The 21,214-nt window shown below is 41.3% G+C and overlaps 4 protein-coding genes across 4 annotated transcripts; 1 reads left to right on the top strand and 3 right to left on the bottom strand.

Moving 5' to 3' along the window:
* Positions 1 to 916: 916 nt before the first annotated feature.
* On the bottom strand, positions 917 to 1,837 carry LOC110501828 (gamma-crystallin M3-like). Its single transcript, XM_021579667.3, has 3 exons — positions 1,756 to 1,837; positions 1,363 to 1,605; positions 917 to 1,234 (listed from the first exon to the last, which is right to left on the bottom strand). Exons 1-3 carry the CDS (start codon positions 1,783 to 1,785, stop codon positions 959 to 961), a joined length of 549 nt encoding a protein of 182 aa, XP_021435342.1. The 5' UTR covers positions 1,786 to 1,837; the 3' UTR covers positions 917 to 958.
* A 7,866-nt stretch (positions 1,838 to 9,703) lies between these two features.
* LOC110501824 (gamma-crystallin M3-like) lies at positions 9,704 to 10,704 on the bottom strand. The gene is made up of 3 exons (XM_021579663.3): positions 10,616 to 10,704; positions 10,151 to 10,393; positions 9,704 to 10,021 (listed from the first exon to the last, which is right to left on the bottom strand). The coding sequence occupies exons 1-3, from the start codon at positions 10,643 to 10,645 to the stop codon at positions 9,746 to 9,748; spliced, it is 549 nt and encodes a 182-aa protein (XP_021435338.1). The 5' UTR covers positions 10,646 to 10,704; the 3' UTR covers positions 9,704 to 9,745.
* Positions 10,705 to 15,209: 4,505 nt separating this feature from the next.
* On the top strand, positions 15,210 to 16,240 carry LOC110501821 (gamma-crystallin M3-like). The gene is made up of 3 exons (XM_021579661.3): positions 15,210 to 15,287; positions 15,510 to 15,752; positions 15,874 to 16,240. Exons 1-3 carry the CDS (start codon positions 15,258 to 15,260, stop codon positions 16,177 to 16,179), a joined length of 579 nt encoding a protein of 192 aa, XP_021435336.1. The 5' UTR covers positions 15,210 to 15,257; the 3' UTR covers positions 16,180 to 16,240.
* Positions 16,241 to 20,298: 4,058 nt separating this feature from the next.
* LOC110501825 (gamma-crystallin M3-like) lies at positions 20,299 to 21,214 on the bottom strand. Its single transcript, XM_021579664.3, has 3 exons — positions 21,150 to 21,214; positions 20,763 to 21,005; positions 20,299 to 20,639 (listed from the first exon to the last, which is right to left on the bottom strand). The coding sequence occupies exons 1-3, from the start codon at positions 21,159 to 21,161 to the stop codon at positions 20,358 to 20,360; spliced, it is 537 nt and encodes a 178-aa protein (XP_021435339.2). The 5' UTR covers positions 21,162 to 21,214; the 3' UTR covers positions 20,299 to 20,357.

The following is a 21,214-nucleotide window of genomic DNA, read 5'->3' as shown; positions in this document are numbered from 1 at the left end:
ACTGGACTCTACCCACACACTCACACATACTACACTGGCACTCCAACACATGCATACACACATACACCTATACGTATTACCTCAATTACCTCAACTACCTCGTACCCCTGCACATTGACTCGGTACCAGTACTCCTTGTATATAGTCGTTATTGTTATTTTGTTGTGTTGCTATTTCCTTTTAGCAATTTTTTCTTACTTTTGAACTCTGCACTGTTGGGAAAGAGTTCGAAGTAGGTATTTCACGGTAAAGTCTACACCTGTTGTGTTGGTCGCATGTGACATAACATTTCAGTTTGATTTAATATTGTGGCTGTAGAGGGTCATTTATCAAACTGGTCTCTCTATATTCATTTTTTAAATGTTTTAAATGTTCTTGATTGTCTTAATCCTGCTGATTGGTTTTAATGTCTGTGTAAAAAAGCTGTACCTTTGCCATACACAACAGTGGAGACTGCTGAGGGGATGATTGGCTCATAATAACGGCTGGAACGAAGCGAATGGAATGGCATTAAACACATGGAAACCATGTGTTTGATGTATTTGATACCATTCCACTTATTCTGCTGCAGTTGCATAATGAGATAGAAAAAAAGCTTAAGTGAACTGTATTAATACGCATTACTGTTTAATGGAGATGGGTTGATGGGATGTTGGTGGAGTAGTGCAACGTGTATTATTAGTTACGTTTGTTCACTCTAAAAGTTGACCAATACATTAGTGTTAACATCAAAATCCCTCTTTATCATCTTAAGGACGTTCATTTGAATGCTTTATGGCAGTCAATAAGTCATGCCCATAACAGCACTTAGTAGGTTTTATGGAATAAAGTACAATTGAAATGTTACGCATATCTTTCTGGTAAAAATGTAAACACAAAACGGCGAAATATTGAAATAACGTAGCACACTCAATTGTTTTGGATTACTAATCACTTTTATTTGGTCAATATGAGATGTCTAGCACATATCAGTGATACGCCTTATGCTCATAAACTTCATGCCACTCATGCCCATCTCTCTGAAGCTCCTGTACTCTCCAGGCCTCATGTACATCTGCCTGCCTCTGAAGTGGGGCTGCTCGTACATCAGCCAGTGGCCGTCCATCACGTTGCAGGACTGGCAGTCTGACATACGGTAACGCTCCTGGATGGAGTCACAGTCGTCCATCATCTCGTGCATCTGACCTCCGAAGTTCTCCCTCTCATAGATCCTCATCTTGTAGTTTCCACGGTGCTGTTAGGAGGAAAGAACATGTTGAATTATTTCCTGAATGCACCAGACAGTTGAATAGCTCAAATATGACTTGCATGATTAATTATGGAATTATGGGCCGTTACAGCAGCCTGAATATCATATTTTACCATGGGGATCATGCGGCAGGACCTGATACCATCGCTCATTCCCATCATACTCTGGTAGTCAGAGTACTCTCCCCTCTTCATGAAGTACTGGTTTCCCATGTAGTTGGGGCGCTCGTACACCATGAAGCATCCACTCTGGACCCTGCAGGATTGGCACCTGCTCATGTAGGAGGAAATGTCGGGGCAGTCGGAGCTGCACTCATAAGAGCGGCCCTGGAAGTTTCTGTCCTCGTAGAAGGTGGCCTGAAAACACAATGTATTTATTTATCATTTCTAAATATATAATTAAATAAATGCAACCAAATATAAGAAGCTTTTAGTTTTGTGCGTAAAGATACAAAGATAATATAGAGAAAAATGTGTTTTTAGAATAAAATTCAAGTAAATGCTTACTCTTCCCATGTTCATGCCGGTGGTGGTCATTGTTGGTCACTGAGCTGCTGCTGTTGCTGCTGCTACTGCTGCACTGATGTCCTGTCTGTGGTAACCCTTACTTTTATACCTGACCTAATCCAAAGAATCTGTTAGACCCATTGTGTAAACCCCTGACCTAGCAACAGGGTATAGAGGCCTGTAGAGTGCTGAAGTACTGTACTCATATTTCCACGTGACGGGGTCCCAAAAAAGACATAAAAGCCTATTTCCACTGTGAAACAGGTAACACAAAACCATTCAAAGGAACAATGGACTCTGACAGTGAAAACCATTGCATACATATATGCATATGAGTGGGGTGGAGTCCACAAGTCAGTTACACAATTTAATTATATTTCAACATATGATTCATATTCCCTTGTGATCTCTTTCATTCAGTAAAGCCAGTTAAATATAACTCCTGTGTTAAATGTAACTCAATGCTAAAATGTAATCACCTGACTCCATAGATGTATTTTCTGTCAATAGACTGTATATTTTTTTCTGGATCAGATATGGATCCCATGTCCCCCATGTCAATATCAGCTTTTCTATCAGAAACTCCCTGTTAAATAATGGTTCAGAGAAGTAAAACATTTATTTAAAGAGAATTCTAATGAGAATGAAATGATCAGAGAACAAAAAACCTTTTTTGACGACACTGTTTCAAAATGTTCCTGATTACTACTACTCAGTTAGTGTACCTAGATTGTGACCAACTGGGTTAGAAAACAGCACATTGTGTGGAATGAGGATTTGTTAAGAACATCACAAGCATAATTCATGTCCATTCCATGGGTGTATGGTAGCCCTAATTCTGCATGATGTTGTTTAAATGTTCAGAGTAATGTTTCACTTATTGAGGAGATGCACCATATATTATATTTCCTGACTAGAATGAAGATTACAACACAACTAACTAACTAGCTATATCAATTAAACAAATATATTTTAAAAAGTGCAGTCGTGCCAACAAGTTAAAAGTAATTTGACAACTTGGGACTGAGAATATGCCATGAGGGATGCTGGCGAGCTGGATTTAAAAGACTTGAGTTTTTAAAACATTAAAACCCTAATGTTAGGATAGGGGTTTGCCATGTCAGTGACGTAATCACTAAAGCAGCCGTTTTTAGCCATAGCATCCGCTGGCTAGTTTAGCTAACCAATGTCTTCACAAGGTCCTAAACCATATCATAACAGCCATCGATAAGAGACATTACTGTGCAGCCGTATTCATCGACCTGGGCAAGGATTTCGACTCTGTCAATCACAACATTTTTATCTGCAGACTCAACAGCCTTGGTTTCTCAAATGATTGCCTCGACTAGTTCACCAACTATTTCTCTGATAGAGTTCAGTGTGTCAAATCAGAGGGCCTGTTGTCCATACCATGGCAGTCTCTATGGGGGTGCCACAGGGTTCAATTCTTGGGTCGACTCTCTTCTCTGTATACATCAATGATGTTGCTCTTGCTGCTGGTGATTCTCTGATCCACCTCTATGCAAACAACACCATTCTGTATACCTCTTGCCCTTCTTTGGACACTGTGATAACTAACCTCCAGATGAGCTTCAATGCCATGCAACTCTCCTTCTGTGGCCTCCAACTGCTCTTAAATACAAGTAAAACTGTAATGGTATTCATCGTCTGAAGAAGAGGAATCATCGGACCAAAGTGCAGCATAGTAAGTGTTCATGCTTGTTTTATTAAAACTGAACACTATAACAAAAATAAACAAGAGAATAACCGAAACAGTCTTGTAAGGTGCAAACACTAAACAGAAATGAACTACCCACAAAAACCATGTGGGGAAAAAGCTACCTAAGTATGGTTCTCTATCAGAAAAAACAATAGACAGCTGTCCCTGATTGAGAACCATACCCGGCCAAAACAAAGAAATACAAAAACATAGAAAAAATAACATAGAATGACCACCCAAATCACACCCGTACCAAACCAAAATAGAGACGTAAAAATCTCTAAGGTCAGGGCGTGACAAAACTAAATGCATGCTCTTCAACCGATCGCTGCCCACACCTGCCTGCCCATCCAGCATCACTACTCTGGACAGTTCTGACTTAGAATATGTGGACAACTACAAATACCTAGGTGTCTGGTTAGACTGTAAACTCTCCTTCCAGACTCACATTAAACATTTCCAATCCAAAATTAAATCTAGAACCCAGCTTCCTATTTGGCAACAAAGCATCTTTGACTCATGCTGCCAAACATACCCTCGTAAACCTGACCATCCTACCGATCCTCAACTTTGGCGATGTCATTTACAAAATAGCCTCCAACACTCTACTCAACAAATTGGACGCAGTCCATCACAGTGCCATCTGTTTTGTCACCAGAGCCCCATATACTTCCCACCACTGCGACCTGTACACTCTCGTTGGCTGGCTGGCTTCATACTCGTCGCTAAACCCACTGGCTCCAGGTCATCTACAAGTCTCTGCTAAGGTAAAGCCCCGCCTAATCTCAGCTCACTGGTCCACATAGCAGCACCCACTCGTAGAACGCGCTCCAGCAGGTATATCTCACTGGTCACCCCCCAAATCAAAATTCCTCCTTCGGCCGCCTTTCCTTCCAGTTCTCTGCTGCCAATGACTGGAACAAACTGCAAAAATCTCTGAAGCTGGAGACTAATATCTCCCTCACTAGCTTTAAGCACCAGCTGTCAGAGCAGCTAACAGATCACTGCACCTGTACATAGCCCATTTGTAAATATCCCATCCAACTACGTCATCCCCATACGGTATTTATTTATTTATTTTGCTCCTTTGCACCCCAGTATCTCTACTTGCACATTAAACTTCTGCAAATCTACCATTCCAGTGCTTAATTGCTATATTATAATAACTTCGCCACCATAGCCTATTTATTGCCGTCAAAATACCTAGAGATGAATGTGGAGATTGTGTTATTTACTTAGCAAAAACTAGTACAGGGCCAACTGGAATATCAAAAACAGATTCATTAAAAAATGTAATTCTTAAAGAAGAAAATGCAATAAGTTATTTGTGCGAACATGTGGACTTTACTGTATATTTTTCAAACAGCAAGGATAATGATTTGTAAAAAAAATATATAAATATTTCCATAAAACAATAAAAATAAATATTAATAATTTAATGAAAATATGATTCAATATTTTTCCCATTCAACAAAAATCTATAATTTGTAACATAACAATAAAAAATCTATGATTTCATATTTTTCCTTTCAACTATTGTACATATTTGTAAAAATCTTTAGTTTAATAATGAACAATAATTAATATTTATTTTTAAAAATATTTATTTTTTTATTATTGGGGGTGGATCAGCTATAATATTGTGGATAGATTGTTGCTTCCGTCAATGTAATTGTCTGCATCATTTCCAATCCCCCATAAATTTGGGTAAATACACTGCTCAAAAAAATAAAGGGAACACTTAAACAACACAATGTAACTCCAAGTCAATCACACTTCTGTGAAATCAAACTGTCCACTTAGGAAGCAACACTGATTGGCAATAAATTTCACATGCTGTTGTGCAAATGGAATAGACAACAGGTGGAAATTATAGGCAATTAGCAAGACACCCCCAATAAAGGAGTGGTTCTGCAGGTGGTGACCACAGACCACCTCTCAGTTCATATGCTTCCTGGCTGATGTTTTGGTCACTTTTGAATGCTGCCGGTGCTTTCACTCTAGTGGTAGCATGAGACGGAGCTCAGGTAGTGCAGCTCATCCAGGATGGCACATCAATGCGAGCTGTGGCAAGAAGGTTTGCTGTGTCTGTCAGCGTAGTGTCCAGAGCATGGAGGCGCTACCAGGAGACAGGCCAGTACATCAGGAGACATGGAGGAGGCCGTAGGAGGGTAACAACCCAGCAGCAGGACCGCTACCTCCGCCTTTGTGCAAGAAGTAGCAGGAGGAGCACTGCCAGAGCCCTGCAAAATGACCTCCAGCAGGCCACAAATGTGCATGTGTCTGATCAAACGGTCAGAAACAGACTCCATGAGGGTGGTATGAGGGCCCGACGTCCACAGGTGGGGGTTGTGCTTACAGCCCAACACCGTGCAGGATGTTTGGCATTTGCCAGAGAACACCAAGATTGACAAATTCGCCACTGGCGCCCAGTGCTCTTCACAGATGAAAGCAGGTTCACACTGAGCACATGTGACAGACGTGACAGTGTCTGGAGACACCGTGGAGAACGTTCTGCTGCCTGCAACATCCTCCAGCATGACTGGTTTGGCGGTGGGTCAGTCATGGTGTGGAGTGGCATTTCTTTGGGGGGCCGCACAGCCCTCCATGTGCTCACCAGAGGTAGCCTGACTGCCATTAGGTACCGAGATGAGATCCTCAGACCCCTTGTGAGACCATATGCTGGTGCGGTTGGCCCTGGGTTCCTCCTAATGCAAGACAATGCTAGACCTCATGTGGCTGAAGTGTGTCAGCAGTTCATGCAAGAGGAAGGCATTGATGCTATGGACTGGCCCGCCCGTTTCCCAGACCTGAATCCAATTGAGGGGACATCATGTCTCGCTCCATCCACCAACGCTGCGTTGCACCACAGACTGGCCAGGAGCTGTCCAGGAGTTTAGTCCAGGTCTGGGAGGAGATCCCTCAGGAGACCATCCGCCACCTCATCAGGAGCATGCCCAGGCGTTGTAGGGAGGTCATACAGGCACGTGTAGGCCACACACACTACTGAGCCTCATTTTGACTTGTTTTAAGGACATTACATCAAAGTTGGATCATCCTGTAGTGTGGTTTTCCACTTTAATTTTGAGTGTGACTCCAAATCCAGACCTCCATGGGTTGATAAATTTGATTTTCATTGATAATTTTTGTGTGATTTTGTTGTCTGCATATTCAACTATGTAAAGAAAAAAGTATTTAATAGGAATATTTCATTCATTCAGATCTAGGATGTGTTATTTTAGTGTTCCCTTAATTTTTTTGAGCAGTGTATATATATATATCCATATACATACACATACCCACAAATAGTTGAAGTCGGAAGTTTAAAAATCCCTGTCTTAGGTCAGTTAGGATCACCACTTTATTTTAAGAATGTGAAATGTCAGAATACTAGTAGAGAGAATGATTTCTTTCAGCTTTTATTTATTTCATCACATTCCCAGTGGGTCAGACGTTTACATACACTCAATTAGTATTTGGTAGCCTTGCCTTTAAATTGTTTTTAACTTAGGTCAAATGTTTCAGGTAGCCTTCCACAAGCTTCCCACAATAAGTTGGGTGAATTTTGGCCCATTCCTCCTGACAGAGCTGGTGTAACTGAGTTAGGTTAGTAGGCATCCTTGCTCGCACACATTTTTTCAGTTCTGTCCACACATTTTCTATAGGATTGAGGTCAGGGCTTTGTGATGGCCACTCCAATACGTTGACTTTGTTGTCCTTAAGTCATTTTGCCACAACTTTGGAAGTATGCTTGGGGTTATTGTCCATTCGGAAGCCCATTTGCGACCAATCTTTAACTTCCTGACAGATGTCTTGAAATGTTGCTTCAATATATCCACATAATCCTTCCTCATGGTGCCATCTATTTTGTGAAGTGCACCAGTTCCTCCTGCAGCAAAGCACCCCCACAAAATGATGCTGCCACCCCCATGCTTCACGGTTGGGATGGTATTCTTCGGCTTGCAAGCCTCCCCTTTTTTCCTCCAAACATAAAAATGGTCATTATGGCCAAACAGTTCTATTTTTGCTTCATCAGACCAGAGGACATTTCTCCAAAAAGTATGGTCTTTGTGCAGTTGCAAACCGTAGTCTGGCTTTTTTATGGTGGTTTTGGAGCAGTGGCTTCTTCCTTGCTGAGCAGCCTTTCAGGTTATGTCGATATAGGACTCGTTTTACTGTGGATATAGATACTTTTGTACCTGTATCCTCCAGCATCTTCACAAGGTCCTTTGCTGTTGTTCTGGGATTGATTTGCACTCTTCGCACCAAAGAATGTTAATCTCTAGGAGACAGAACGTGTCTCCTTCCTGAGCGGTATGACGGGTGCTTGGTCCCATGTTGTGTATAATTGCGAACTATTGTTTGTACAGATGAACGTGGTACCTTCAGGCATTTGGAAATTGCTCCCAAGGATGAGCCAGACTTGTGGAGGTCCACCATTTTTTTCTGAGGTCTTGGCTGATTTCTTTTGATTTTCCCATGATGTCAAGCAAAGAGGCACTGAGTTTGAAGGTAGGCCTTGAAATACATCCTCAGGTACATCTCCAATTGGCTCAATTGTCTTCTGATGTCAATTAGCCTCTCGGATGCTTCTAAAGCCATGACATCATTTTCTGGAAGTTGTGGAGTGGTCTAAAAACTAGTTTTAATGACTACAACCTAAGTGTATGTAATCTTCCGACTTCAACTGCATATACATATACATATACATATACATATACATACACACTTATTTTTTTAGAATATAGCTTTTTTATTAACCACAAACCCTACCACCCCTCCCCCAATTGGAGTAAACTAATAAACACTAACACTTACAGTAGACTTCTTCTTTCAGTTTATACATACTATACACATTTTACAGACAGTCTATTTTACAATAGTTATATTTAGTTTGTTTTTAGTCCTGGCCTTCCTCAATTTCTGATGTCCATCCAGTTTGATTTCTATTTGTAACTGTGCTTTTTCACAAAGGTTTTGAACCTATGTACATCTTACAGACCCCGTATACAGACATTTGTTATCTTGTTGTTATTAGTCCCACCCTTCAGCTTCATTCAACCCCTCCCATCTATCTCTCAACACCATCCAGTCCCACCCTTCAGCTTCATTCAACCCCTCCCATCTATCTCTCAACACCATCCATTTTGGATTTCTATTTGCCATGTATTTTTCAACTGTGCTGTGATGCTTCACAAAAGTCCTGAACATTTCTATTCTCATAGCTTCTACATACTGTAAATTAAATATATATTTTTTTTCTAAAATACTAATTATATTATTGAACGATTGACTATGTCTTTTCAAAACAATAATGATTAGTTGTTGCTCAGTGAGCAACTGTGTGGAATGGTTTCCAAAGAGCGGCCAGCCACGTGGCCTTTAATGTCCCTGGAAAAATCCTGGTTTGATGCTAAAATCTTGTATGTATATTTCTATTCAAAACGTTGTCTGTTATGTACGCTTAATAAATGTGATATGATGAAGACCTTTTGTAGGCACTCTTCAAATAAAGTGTTACCCAAAGGTATTTGCGAGTCAATGAAGCTCTTCTGCTAATCATATTGCCAATGATCCACTAGATACTGTACTGCATGTTGTATCATGTTAGCATAATTGGTCTCAGCTATATGACAATGATTGCAGGTGTGTGACCAAGAAATAAAATAAAATCAAATGTTAATAGATTTGATTTCTTGTTCACACACCTGCAATCATTGTCATATAGCTGAGACCAATTATGCTAACATGATACAACATGCAGTACAGTACGTTATATTACATTTATTAATCAGTAGGTACATTTGTTGTCACACTTAAAAAGGGATACATTAAAGGGATCGTGTGAGACTTTGGCAATTAAAGACATTTTCTATTTACCCAGAGTCAAATGAACTGATGGATGAAAAGTTTATGTCTATGGTAGTTGAACTAGCGTTAGTGCTATGACTGGAAGTCTACTGGAACAGCTAGCATGCGGGATTAGTCAGAGTTAATTTTGATTTGAGTTCATCTGACTCCGAGTAAGTAGAAAAAGGGCTTAAAATCACTTAAATAGGTTTGTGAATTATTTGATTCAATGGTTTATGTATAGTAGCAAACAATATATTTAATGGTTTGTAGTATATAGTAGCATGACTCAATGATACACATCATGCTCATGAACCTAATACCGCTTACGCTGTGCCCCAATACCAAAATATTGAAATAATGTAACACACTCAAATGTTACGGATTACTAATCACTTTTATTTGGTCAATATAAGATATCTAACACATATCAGTGATACGCCTCATGCTCATGAACCTCATGCCACTCATGCCCATCTCTCTGAAGCTCCTGTACTCTCCAGGCCTCATGTACATCTGCCTGCCTCTGAAGTGGGGCTGCTCGTACATCAGCCAGTGGCCGTCCATCACGTTGCAGGACTGGCAGTCTGACATACGGTAACGCTCCTGGATGGAGTCACAGTCGTCCATCATCTCGTGCATCTGACCCCCGAAGTTCTCCCTCTCATAGATCCTCATCCTGAAGTTTCCACGGTGCTGTTAGGAGGAAAGAACATCATAGGGTTACTTTATTGATCAGTGAAATTATTAACAGACTAATTTTGTATGAGAATACCACCATCAAAACATAATTTATTTTCAAAGATTAATCTATGTTCAACCCACCATGGGGATCATGCGACAGGACCTGAAACCATCGCTCATTCCCATCATACTCTGGTAGTCAGAGTACTCTCCCCTCTTCATGAAGTACTGGTTTCCCATGTAGTTGGGGCGCTCGTACACCATGAAGCATCCACTCTGGACCCTGCAGGATTGGCACCTGCTCATGTAGGAGGAAATGTCGGGGCAGTCGGAGCTGCACTCATAAGAGCGGCCCTGGAAGTTTCTGTCCTCGTAGAAGGTGGCCTGAAAATAAAATAGAATCATCATTCTTGAAATTAAACAATTGTACAAAACAAACATTTTAGATACATTTGCGATGCTATTCAGTCACAATGGTAACCAGGTTATCGGGATAAGTATAACTATCATGTTGTAGTTTAGGGTGCTAGAGCATTACAGCCCTTTTGTAGAACAATCTATGAAAATTAAAGAATGGGTTGAAAAAAAAAACTTCCCCGTGCTTACCCTGCCCATGTTCATGCTGGTGTTGGACATGTTTGCTCACTGTACTGCTGGTTGCTGCCCCTGAACTGACTTCCTACCAGGTTTAACCCTTTCTTTTATACATGACCAAACCTAAAGAATCCCTAGCTCCATTGTTCAAACCCCTGACCCAGCACCATGCTATAGAGGCCTATTGAGGCCACTGAGGTGACGTCCACATTTCCAGGGACTGGATCCCTCAGGTCCTATTGTAACCATCGATGGCCACTAGATTATCACCAGTTGATCTCTCCTTAAACCATAAATATGTGCCAAAATCCCCTGCACAGCTTATTTCAATTGCAACCATTATTGACCACCAAATTACTGCTCCCTAAAGCTGATGTCAGTGTTAACATTTTAGTCCTGCTTGCTGTCAGAATCTTTGAAGACTGTTTGCCTCTGTATTTCCTGTGTTTGCTGCTGCCCACGATACTGGGTAAACCGTAAAGCTGATGTCAGTGTTAACATTTTAGTCCTGCTTGCTGTCAGAATCTTTGAAGACTGTTTGCCTCTGTATTTCCTGTGTTTGCTGCTGCCCACGATACTGGGTAAACCGTAAAGCTCGTGTCAGTGTTAACATTTTAGTCCTGCTTGCTGTCAGAATCGTTGAAGACTTTTTCGGCCTCTGCTCTACACACATACATTCAGTACAAGGAAGGTGTTCTTGTTTTGTACACGCAGTGAATATCTAAGTAAATAAACAGAGCTCTCTGCATCAACAGATCTCTCTGTTTCACTGTAGACAGGGTTCCTGGATGAAGATTGAATCCAATCCTCAACTATAAAGAATGGTGCTATGACAGCTAACGTTTGATACTGTAGCTATCTGATAGAAAATGTTACCAGACTAGCTAGCTAGAAAACAACTCTGTCTGACTTGTTATGAAGCACATTGACCACTGGAAATTAAACTACAAGGTGTGTATTTTGGTCATCTTTAAATTAGAACAGTTGGACAAACTGTTTGCCTCTGTATTTCCTGTGTTTGCTGCTGCCCACGATACTGGGTAAACCGTGAGGAAGCAGGTAGCCTAGTGGTTAAGAGTGTTGGGCCAGCAACAGAACGGTCAGAAATTCAAATCCCTGCTCTGACCAGGTGAAAAATCTGTCAATGTGCTCTTGAGCAATGCACTTAACCCCAATTGATCCTGTAAACTGCTCTGAATAAGAATTTCTGCTAAATTACATAAATGTAAAATCCATCTAATGCTATAAAGTGGCTCTGGGTACACCTTGTGACTCAGCAAACATTTGGTTCTGGCTCCTCCCACAGCTTCTCCGAGCTTCTCTCGGAGTTGTGATTGTTAGCTATGGAGTTGTGCAGTGAGTCCCTCGGAAGTCTAGTAAATCAGCTACATTTGTTCAGTGACTTGGCAGATTGTGTATGCTTGCTTATCCTTCCTCTTTAAAATAGCATAATTAAGTAGCTTGCTAGCAAACAAGCAAACACAAAGTCACCTTAATAACGTCAATGATGCATCGTCTGTAATTCTGAAGATATCTCAAAAAAGTATTCAAATAACAGTTCCCAGATATAAAATATAAGGCTTTTAGCACACTATGTTTACTATACATTTGAATATAGTTGTGTAAATATCAGATATCTCTTCACATATTACATTTCATGATATATTTAGTATGATATGTTACGTCCTGCATTTTTTTGGTGTTGCAAATTTCCTCTTATTTGTACAGTGCATTGGGAAGGTATTCAGACCCCTTGACTTTTTCCTCATTTTGTTACCTCACAGCCTTAATAAAAAAAAAACATACCCTCATCAATCTACACACAGTACCCCATAATGATGAAGCAAAAAACGTTTTTTTGAATTTTTTGCGTATTTAAAAAATAAATAAAAAACAGAAATATCACATTTACATAAGTATTCAGACCCTTTACTCCTACTTTGCTGAAGCACCTTTGGCAGTGATTACAGTCTCAAGTCTTCTTGGCACACCTGTATTTGGGGAGTTTCTCCCATTCTTCTCTGAAGATCCTCTCAAGCTCTGTCAGGTTGGATGGGGAGCGTTGCAGCAGAGCTATTTTCAGGTCTCTCCAGAGATGTTCAATCGGGTTCAAGTCAGGGCTTTGGGTGGATCACTCAAGGACATTCAGAGACTTGTCGCGAAGCCACTCCTGCATTGTCTTGTTTGTGTGCTCGTTGTCCTGTTGGAAGGTAAACCTTTGCCACAGTTTGAGGATAGCATCCCAACAGCATGATGCTGCCACCACCATGCTTCACAGTAAAGTACTTCATTGTTACCCAGAAATGATTTGATATTGAGACAAAAACAGCTGCATTGGGTATTTTAAATCTATTTAATTAACAAATTAATACATTACTGATGTATTTGATTTAGAAATACATAATACAATTGTAAGTTTTGTACAAATGTATTTAGTATCACAGTTATCAACTATAAAGGATAGTTAAGTAACAACTCAATTTTAATGATGTATTCACTGGTTACCCACTAGGCACACACTGGTTACCCACTAGGCACACACTGGTTACCCACTAGGCACACACTGGTTACCCACTAGGCACACACTGGTTACCCACTAGGCACACACTGGTTACCCACTAGGCACACACTGGTCACCCACTAGGCACACACTGGTTACCCACTAGGCACACACTGGTTACCTACTAGGCACACACTGGTTACCCACTAGGCACACACTGGTTACACACTAGGCACACACTGGTTACCCACTAGGCACACACTGGTTACCCACTAGGCACACACTGGTTACCCACTAGGCACACACTGGTTACCCACTAGGCACACACTGGTTACCCACTAGGCACACACTGGTTACCCACTAGGCACACACTGGTTACCCACTAGGCACACACTGGTTACCCACTAGGCACACACTGGTTACCTACTAGGCACACACTGGTTACCCACTAGGCACACACTGGTTACCCACTAGGCACACACTGGTTACCCACTAGGCACACACTGGTTACCCACTAGGCACACACTGGTTACCCACTAGGCACACACTGGTTACCCACTAGGCACACACTGGTTACCCACTAGGCACACACTGGTTACCCACTAGGCACACACTGGTTACCCACTAGGCACACACTGGTTACCCACTAGGCACACACTGGTTACCCACTAGGCACACACTGGTTACCCACTAGGCACACACTGGTTACCCACTAGGCACACACTGGTTACCCACTAGGCACACACTGGTTACCCACTAGGCACACACTGGTTACCTACTAGGCACACACTGGTTACCCACTAGGCACACACTGGTTACCCACTAGGCACACACTGGTTACCCACTAGGCACACACTGGTTACCCACTAGGTACACACTGGTTACCCACTAGGTACACACTGGTTACCCACTAGGCACACACTGGTTACCCACTAGGCACACACTGGTTACCCACTAGGCACACACTGGTTACCCACTAGGCACACACTGGTTACCCACTAGGCACACACTGGTTACCTACTAGGCACACACTGGTTACCCACTAGGCACACACTGGTTACCCACTAGGCACACACTGGTTACCCACTAGGCACACACTGGTTACCCACTAGGCACACACTGGTTACCCACTAGGCACACACTGGTTACCTACTAGGCACACACTGGTTACCCACTAGGCACACACTGGTTACCCACTAGGCACACACTGGTTACCCACTAGGCACACACTGGTTACCCACTAGGCACACACTGGTTACCCACTAGGCACACACTGGTTACCCACTAGGCACACACTGGTTACCCACTAGGTACACACTGGTTACCCACTAGGCACACACTGGTTACCCACTAGGTACACACTGGTTACCCACTAGGCACACACTGGTTACCCACTAGGCACACACTGGTTGAATCAATGTTTCCACGTCATTTCAATGAGTAGGAATGTCGGTCTATGTTACGTCACTTTGAACAAAATACATATACCCATTGATTCTTGAAGAATATAACTTATAAATGCATCACGACCTTAGTTTAACTGTTGTACCCCATCAGAATCCAAAATATGAGCTTGTTTGAATCCAGTGTTTATAAATATTATACATGTGAACAAATGCTGTATAGCCTCCAAACATGTTTAAAACAGTAATTATCGTATATTGGATGGTCAGTTCTTACATCCAGAGCTCTGTCTATGAATCTGAGAGTGATTACATTTCTCCAGGCACATCTTTCAGCTTTTTACCAAAACAGAGGTGGGGTGTGCTTTGTTATTGTTTCAACTGTAGATTTCCCATTTAAGCCAATATGTGTGATTTCTTTTAAATTTCTTAAATCGTGTGCAATCTTTTTTTTTAAAGTAATGCTCAATGTATGGAGAACCTTCCATTTCAAGGCTGTTACTAGCTACTCTCAAAAGTATTTATGTTACTTTGTTTGAGAAACAGCCAATTGAGAAGCAGCCTTTCTAAAGACAGTGAGGGATCCAGTCCCTGGAAATGTGGCCTCAGTACGCCTCTATAGCATGGTGCTGGGTCAGGGGTTTGAACAATGGAGCTAGGGATTCTTTAGGTTTGGTCAGGTATAAAAGAAAGGGTTAAACCCGGTAGGAAGTCAGTTCAGGAGCAGAAACCAGCAGTACAGTGAGCAAACATGTCCAACACCAGCATGAACATGGGCAGGGTAAGCACGGGGAAGTTTATTTTTTTAACTTATTCTTTCATTTTCATAGATTGTTCAACAAAAAGGCTGTAATGCTCTAGCACCCTAAACTACAACATGATAGTTGTACTTATCCCGATAACCTGGTTACCATTGTGACTGAATAGAATCGCAAATGTATCTAAAATGTTTGTTTTGTACAATTGTTTAATTTCAAGAATGATGATTCTATTTTATTTTCAGGCCACCTTCTACGAGGACAGAAACTTCCAGGGCCGCTCTTATGAGTGCAGCTCCGACTGCCCCGACATTTCCTCCTACATGAGCAGGTGCCAATCCTGCAGGGTCCAGAGTGGATGCTTCATGGTGTACGAGCGCCCCAACTACATGGGAAACCAGTACTTCATGAAGAGGGGAGAGTACTCAGACTACCAGAGTATGATGGGAATGAGCGATGGTTTCAGGTCCTGCCGCATGATCCCCATGGTAGGTTGAGATATTTAATCTTAAACTAGAATAATCTTGTCATTGAATAGAAATCTCTCATATCACACAAGTTTATAAATAATTTATCTGAACAAGGAAACCTGTTCTTTCCTCCTAACAGCATCGTGGAAACTTCAGGATGAGGATCTATGAGAGGGAGAACTTCGGAGGTCAGATGCATGAGATGATGGATGACTGTGACTCCATCCAGGAGCGTTACCGTATGTCAGACTGCCAGTCCTGCAACGTGATGGACGGCCACTGGCTGATGTTTGAGCAGCCCCACTTCAGAGGCAGGCAGATGTACATGAGGCCTGGAGAGTACAGGAGCTTCAGAGATATGGGCATGGGAATGGGAGGCATGGGCGGCATGGGTGGCATGAGGTTCATGAGCATGAAGCGTATCATGGACAACATGTCTATGTAAATTCTTCAAATGTTGTATGAACATTGTTGATTAAATGTGTTCCAATTTTAGAACTGCTAAATTGTCTTCTGTTTGTGATGCTTTTAGTCAGAGAACTTCATGTTTGAGCGTTTCACTATTTCACTCCCCACATCTTTAACATTTCAAAGTTTCTGTGTAGATATGATTCTGTAAAGTAGATTTTAAAAAAAACTTTATTTAATTAGGCAAGTCAGTTAAGAACAAATTCTTATTTACAATGACGGCCTACACCTGCCAAACCCGGACAACGCTGGGCCAATTGTGCGCCACCCTATGGGACTCACATTCAAGTCCGGATGCAATGCAGCCTGGAATCGAACCAGAGTGTCTGCAGTGACATCTCAAGCATTGAGATGTATTGCCTTAAACCGCTGCGCCACGTGGGAGCCTAATGTACTGTAGGCTAGATGTAAAATAATATCCAGTGATATCTCGGCTCTTTAATTTAGAACATATTACTCGATCCTGCCATGCTATTTTGCAGTGCACAATTTTAAGGATTTTCATATAAACAAACTTTCAAAATCAAGGTAACAGTTATCGAAAACAATACATATAGGGTGAGGGGAATGTGAGCCACAATTAATTAGCATTTGTTTCCTTATCTAATATCTACAAAAGTAAGTATAAAAGTAGAAGAAAATAAGTACTATGTAACAATGTGTACCTAAATGTGTACCTACATATGTACCTTACTGTGTACAGTACCTACATTTGTACCTAAATGTGTAGTGTACTGTACCTAAATTTGTGCTTTACATAAATGTTTACCTAAATGTGTACTGTACCTAAATGTGCACCTAAATGTGTACTGTACCTAAATGTGTACCTAAATGTGTACTGTACCTAAATGTGTTAAAAATTGAGAATTTCAAGAAGCGATAATTGAGAATTTCAATAAGCATTTTTCTACGGGTGACCATGCTTTCCACCTAGCTACCCCTAGCCCTGCAACCCCACAGCAACTTGCCCAAGCCTCCCCTATTTCTCCTTCACCCAAATTCAGATAGCTGATGTCCTGAAAGAGTTGCAAAATCTGGACCCTACAAATCAGCCGGGCTAGACAACCTGGACCCTCTCTTTTTAAAATTAACCGCCGAAATTGTTGCAACCCCTATTACTAACCTGTTCAACCTCTCTATCGTATTGTCTGAGATCCCCAAAGATTGGAAAGCTGCCGCGGTCGTCCCCCTCTTCAAAGAGGAGACACTCTAGACCCAAACTGCTACAGACCTATATCTATCCTACCATGCCTTTCTAAGGTCTTCGAAAGCCAAGTTAACAAACAGATCACCGACCATTTCGAATCCCAACGTACCTTCTCCGCTATGCAATCTGGTTTCCGAGCTGGTCATGGGTGCACCTCAACCACGCTCAAGGTCCTAAACGATATCATAACCGCCGTCGATAAGAGACAATAATGTGCAGCTGTATTCATCGACCTGGCCAAGGCTTTCGACGCTGTCAATCACCACATTCTTATCGGCAGACTCAACAGCTTTGGTTTCTCAAATGACTGCCTCGCCTGGTTCACCAACTACTTCTCAGACAGGTCAGTGTGTCAAATCGGAGGGCCTGTTGTCCGGACCTCTGGCGGTCTCTATGGGGGTGCCACATGGTTCAATCCTCGGGCCGACTTTCTTCTCTGTATACATCAATGATGTTGCTCTTGCTGCTGGTGACTCTCTGTTCCACCTCTATGCAGACGACACCATTCTGTATACTTCTGGTCCTTCTTTGGACACTCTGTTAACTAACCTCCAGACGAGCTTCAATGCCATACAACACTCCTTCCGTGGCCTCCAACGGCTCTTAAATGCAAGTAAAACTGAATGCATGCTTTTCAACCGATCGCTGCCCACACCTGCCCGCCCGTCCAGCATCATTACTCTGGACGGTTCTGACTACAACTACAAATACCTAGGTGTATGGTTAGACTGTAAACTCTCCTTCCAGACTCAGATTAAGCATCTCCAATCCAAAAAGTCTCTGCTAGGTAAAGCCCTGCCTTATCTCACTGTTCACCATAGCAGCACCCACCCGTAGCACGCGCCCCAGCAGGTATACTTCACTGGTCACCCCCAAATCAAAATTCCTCCTTCGGCCGCCTTTCCTTCCAGTTCCCTGCTGCCAATGACTGGAACGAACTGCAAAAATCTCTGAAGCTGGAGACTAATATCTCCCTCACTAGCTTTAAGCACCAGCTGTCAGAGCAGCTAACAGATCACTGCACCTGTACAAAGCCCACCTGTAATTAACTACGTCATCCCCATACTGTTATTTATTTGATTTATTTTGCTCCTTTGCACCCCAGTATCTCTACTTGTACACTCATCTTCTGCACATCTACCATTCCAGTGTTTAATTGCTATATTGTAATTATTTCGCCACTCTGGCCTATTTATTGCCTTTCTGCCGTTATCCTACCTCATTTGCACACACTGTATGTATACTTTTTCTACTGTATTATTGATTGTATGTTTATTCCATGTCTAACTCTGTGTTGTTGTTTGTGTTGCACTGCTTTGCTTTATCTTGGCCAGGTCACAGTTGTAAATGAGAACTTGTTCTCAACTAGCCTACCTGGTTAAATAAATGTGAAATAAATAAAATAAAAATACAAGTGTACCTAAACGTGTACTGTACCTAAATGTGTAGTGTACCTAAGTGTGTACCTAAATTTGTATTGTACCTTCATGTGTACCCAAATGTGTATTGTACCTAAATGTGTACCTAAATGTGTACTGTACCTAAATGTGTACCTAAATGTGTACTGTACCTAAATGTGTACCTAAATGTGTACCTAACTGTGTTTTGTACCTACATGTGGACCTAATGTGTACTGTACCTACTGTAAATGTGTATTGTACCTAAATGTAGACCTAAATGTGTATTGTACCTAAATGTGTACCTAATGTGTACTGTACCTACTGTACCTAAATGTGTACCTAACTGTGTTTTGTACCTACATGTGGACCTAATGTGTACTGTACCTACTGTAAATGTGCATTGTACCTAAATGTAGACCTAAATGTGTATTGTACCTAAATGTGTACCTAATGTGTACTGTACCTACTGTACCTAAATGTGTACCTAACTGTGTATTGTACCTACATGTGGACCTAATGTGTACTGTACCTACTGTAAATGTGTATTGTACCTAAATGTAGACCTAAATGTGTATTGTACCTAAATGTGTACCTAATGTGTACTGTACCTACTGTACCTAAATGTGTACCTAACTGTGTATTGTACCTACATGTGGACCTAATGTGTACTGTACCTACTGTAAATGTGTATTGTACCTAAATGTAGACCTAAATGTGTATTGTACCTAAATGTGTACCTAATGTGTACTGTACCTACTGTACCTAAATGTGTACCTAACTGTGTATTGTACCTAAATGTGTACCTAATGTGTACTGTACCTACTGTACCTAAATGTGTAGCTAAATACATGCATTTTATATTTTATATTTTTCCTCTCTTTTTCAAAATGAAAGAAAAATTATAGAACATTTTCCTAATACAAAATAAAATACAACAATTCATTTGGAATTAATTTGGAAAATATTCTAGAATTTTTGTCTTACTTTGAACATGTGGAGTAGGTTGTGTACTTCAGTAGGACAAACATCCATATAATTATATTTTTGGATTACATTAGAAGGCTTTGCAAGGGATGTGTAGACTTTCACTAGGCACTGTAGCTACACATTGATACACAGCACTTACAACTTTTATACTTGTTTGCGATATGTGTAATTACACCTTGACTGGTTTCATAGATATACGATTTTGTAAACAAATGCAAATTAATTGTTGCTAATGTTCCTCTCACCCTATAATCATTGTTTTAGATAAGTCTGTTATTTTGATTTTGAAAGTTTCTTTGAAAATCCTTAAAATTGTGCATCGCAAAATAGCATGTAAAGATCTGAGATATCACTGGATATTATATTACATCCAGCATTCATCTATTGTACACATTCATGTCTACAGTACACATAAACTTTGAAATGTTAAAGATGTAGGGAGTGAAATAGTGAAGGCTTAAACATGGAGTGCTCTGAGTGTAATAATCACAAAAGAAGACAATTTAGCAGTTATAGAATTTGAAAACTATTTAATCAACAATTTTCATACATTTGAGGAATTTACATAGACATGTTGTCCATGATACGCCTCATGCTCATGAACCTCATTCCACTCATACCCATATCCCTGAAGCTCCTGTACTCTCCAGGCCTCAAGTACATCTGCCTGCCTCTGAAGTGGGGCTGCTCGTACATCAGCCAGTGGCCGTCCATCACGTTGCAGGACTGGCAGTCTGACATACGGTAACGCTCCTGGATGGAGTCACAGTCGTCCATCATCTCGTGCATCTGACCTCCGAAGTTCTCCCTCTCATAGATCCTCATCCTGAAGTTCCCTCGGTGCTGTTAGGAGGAAAAAACAGGTTAAATTGATAAGATAAATTATATGTTAAACTTGTGTAACAGGAGAGTTTTATTTTCAATAACAGGATTAGTCTATTTTAAGATGACATATTTTCAACCAACCATGGGGATCATGCGGCTGGACCTGATGCAGTCATTCATTCCCATCATACTCTGGTAGTCTGAGTACTCTCCCCTCTTCATGAAGTACTGGTTTCCCATGAAGTTGGGGCGATCGTACACCATGAAGTTGCCGCTCTCCACCCTGCAGGAGTGGCACCTGCTCAGGTAGGAGGACATGTCGGGACAGTCCTGGCTGGTCTCATAGGATCGACCCTGGAAGTTCTTGTCCTCGTAGAAGATGATCTGAAAACACAACAATAAAATACATGGAAATATTGTTATCAAATAAATATTTTGAAAGATATTGCAATTATGATTTCCTTAACCAGCCATTAGTCAAGCATTAAACATACAACTTAAAATTATAGGATGAAACACTCTGCCTACCTTGCCCATCATGGTTGCGGTTGTTTCTTTGAGCTGTGCTGCTGCTTCACTGGTGTCCTGCCTGT

The sequence above is a fragment of the Oncorhynchus mykiss genome, chromosome 22 (assembly GCF_057628025.1).
Source record: "Oncorhynchus mykiss isolate SJ-2025 chromosome 22, ASM5762802v1, whole genome shotgun sequence".
NCBI lineage: Eukaryota > Metazoa > Chordata > Actinopteri > Salmoniformes > Salmonidae > Oncorhynchus > Oncorhynchus mykiss.
The sequence above is the reverse complement of the archived record's forward strand: the minus strand, read 5'-3'. Positions and strand labels throughout refer to the sequence as shown.

Excerpts from the sequence above, each read along its gene's own strand:
- LOC110501828 (XM_021579667.3), bottom strand. The coding sequence starts at position 1,785 with ATGACCACCACCGGCATGAACATGGGAAGA. Across the intron at positions 1,606-1,755 it reads CCGGCATGAACATGGGAAGA|GCCACCTTCTACGAGGACAG; the intron begins GTAAGCATTTAC and ends TTGTGTTTTCAG. Across the intron at positions 1,235-1,362 it reads CCTGCCGCATGATCCCCATG|CACCGTGGAAACTACAAGAT; the intron begins GTAAAATATGAT and ends TCCTCCTAACAG.
- LOC110501824 (XM_021579663.3), bottom strand. The coding sequence starts at position 10,645 with ATGTCCAACACCAGCATGAACATGGGCAGG. Across the intron at positions 10,394-10,615 it reads CCAGCATGAACATGGGCAGG|GCCACCTTCTACGAGGACAG; the intron begins GTAAGCACGGGG and ends TTTTATTTTCAG. Across the intron at positions 10,022-10,150 it reads CCTGTCGCATGATCCCCATG|CACCGTGGAAACTTCAGGAT; the intron begins GTGGGTTGAACA and ends TCCTCCTAACAG.
- LOC110501821 (XM_021579661.3), top strand. The coding sequence starts at position 15,258 with ATGTCCAACACCAGCATGAACATGGGCAGG. Across the intron at positions 15,288-15,509 it reads CCAGCATGAACATGGGCAGG|GCCACCTTCTACGAGGACAG; the intron begins GTAAGCACGGGG and ends TTTTATTTTCAG. Across the intron at positions 15,753-15,873 it reads CCTGCCGCATGATCCCCATG|CATCGTGGAAACTTCAGGAT; the intron begins GTAGGTTGAGAT and ends TCCTCCTAACAG.
- LOC110501825 (XM_021579664.3), bottom strand. Across the intron at positions 20,640-20,762 it reads CCAGCCGCATGATCCCCATG|CACCGAGGGAACTTCAGGAT; the intron begins GTTGGTTGAAAA and ends TCCTCCTAACAG.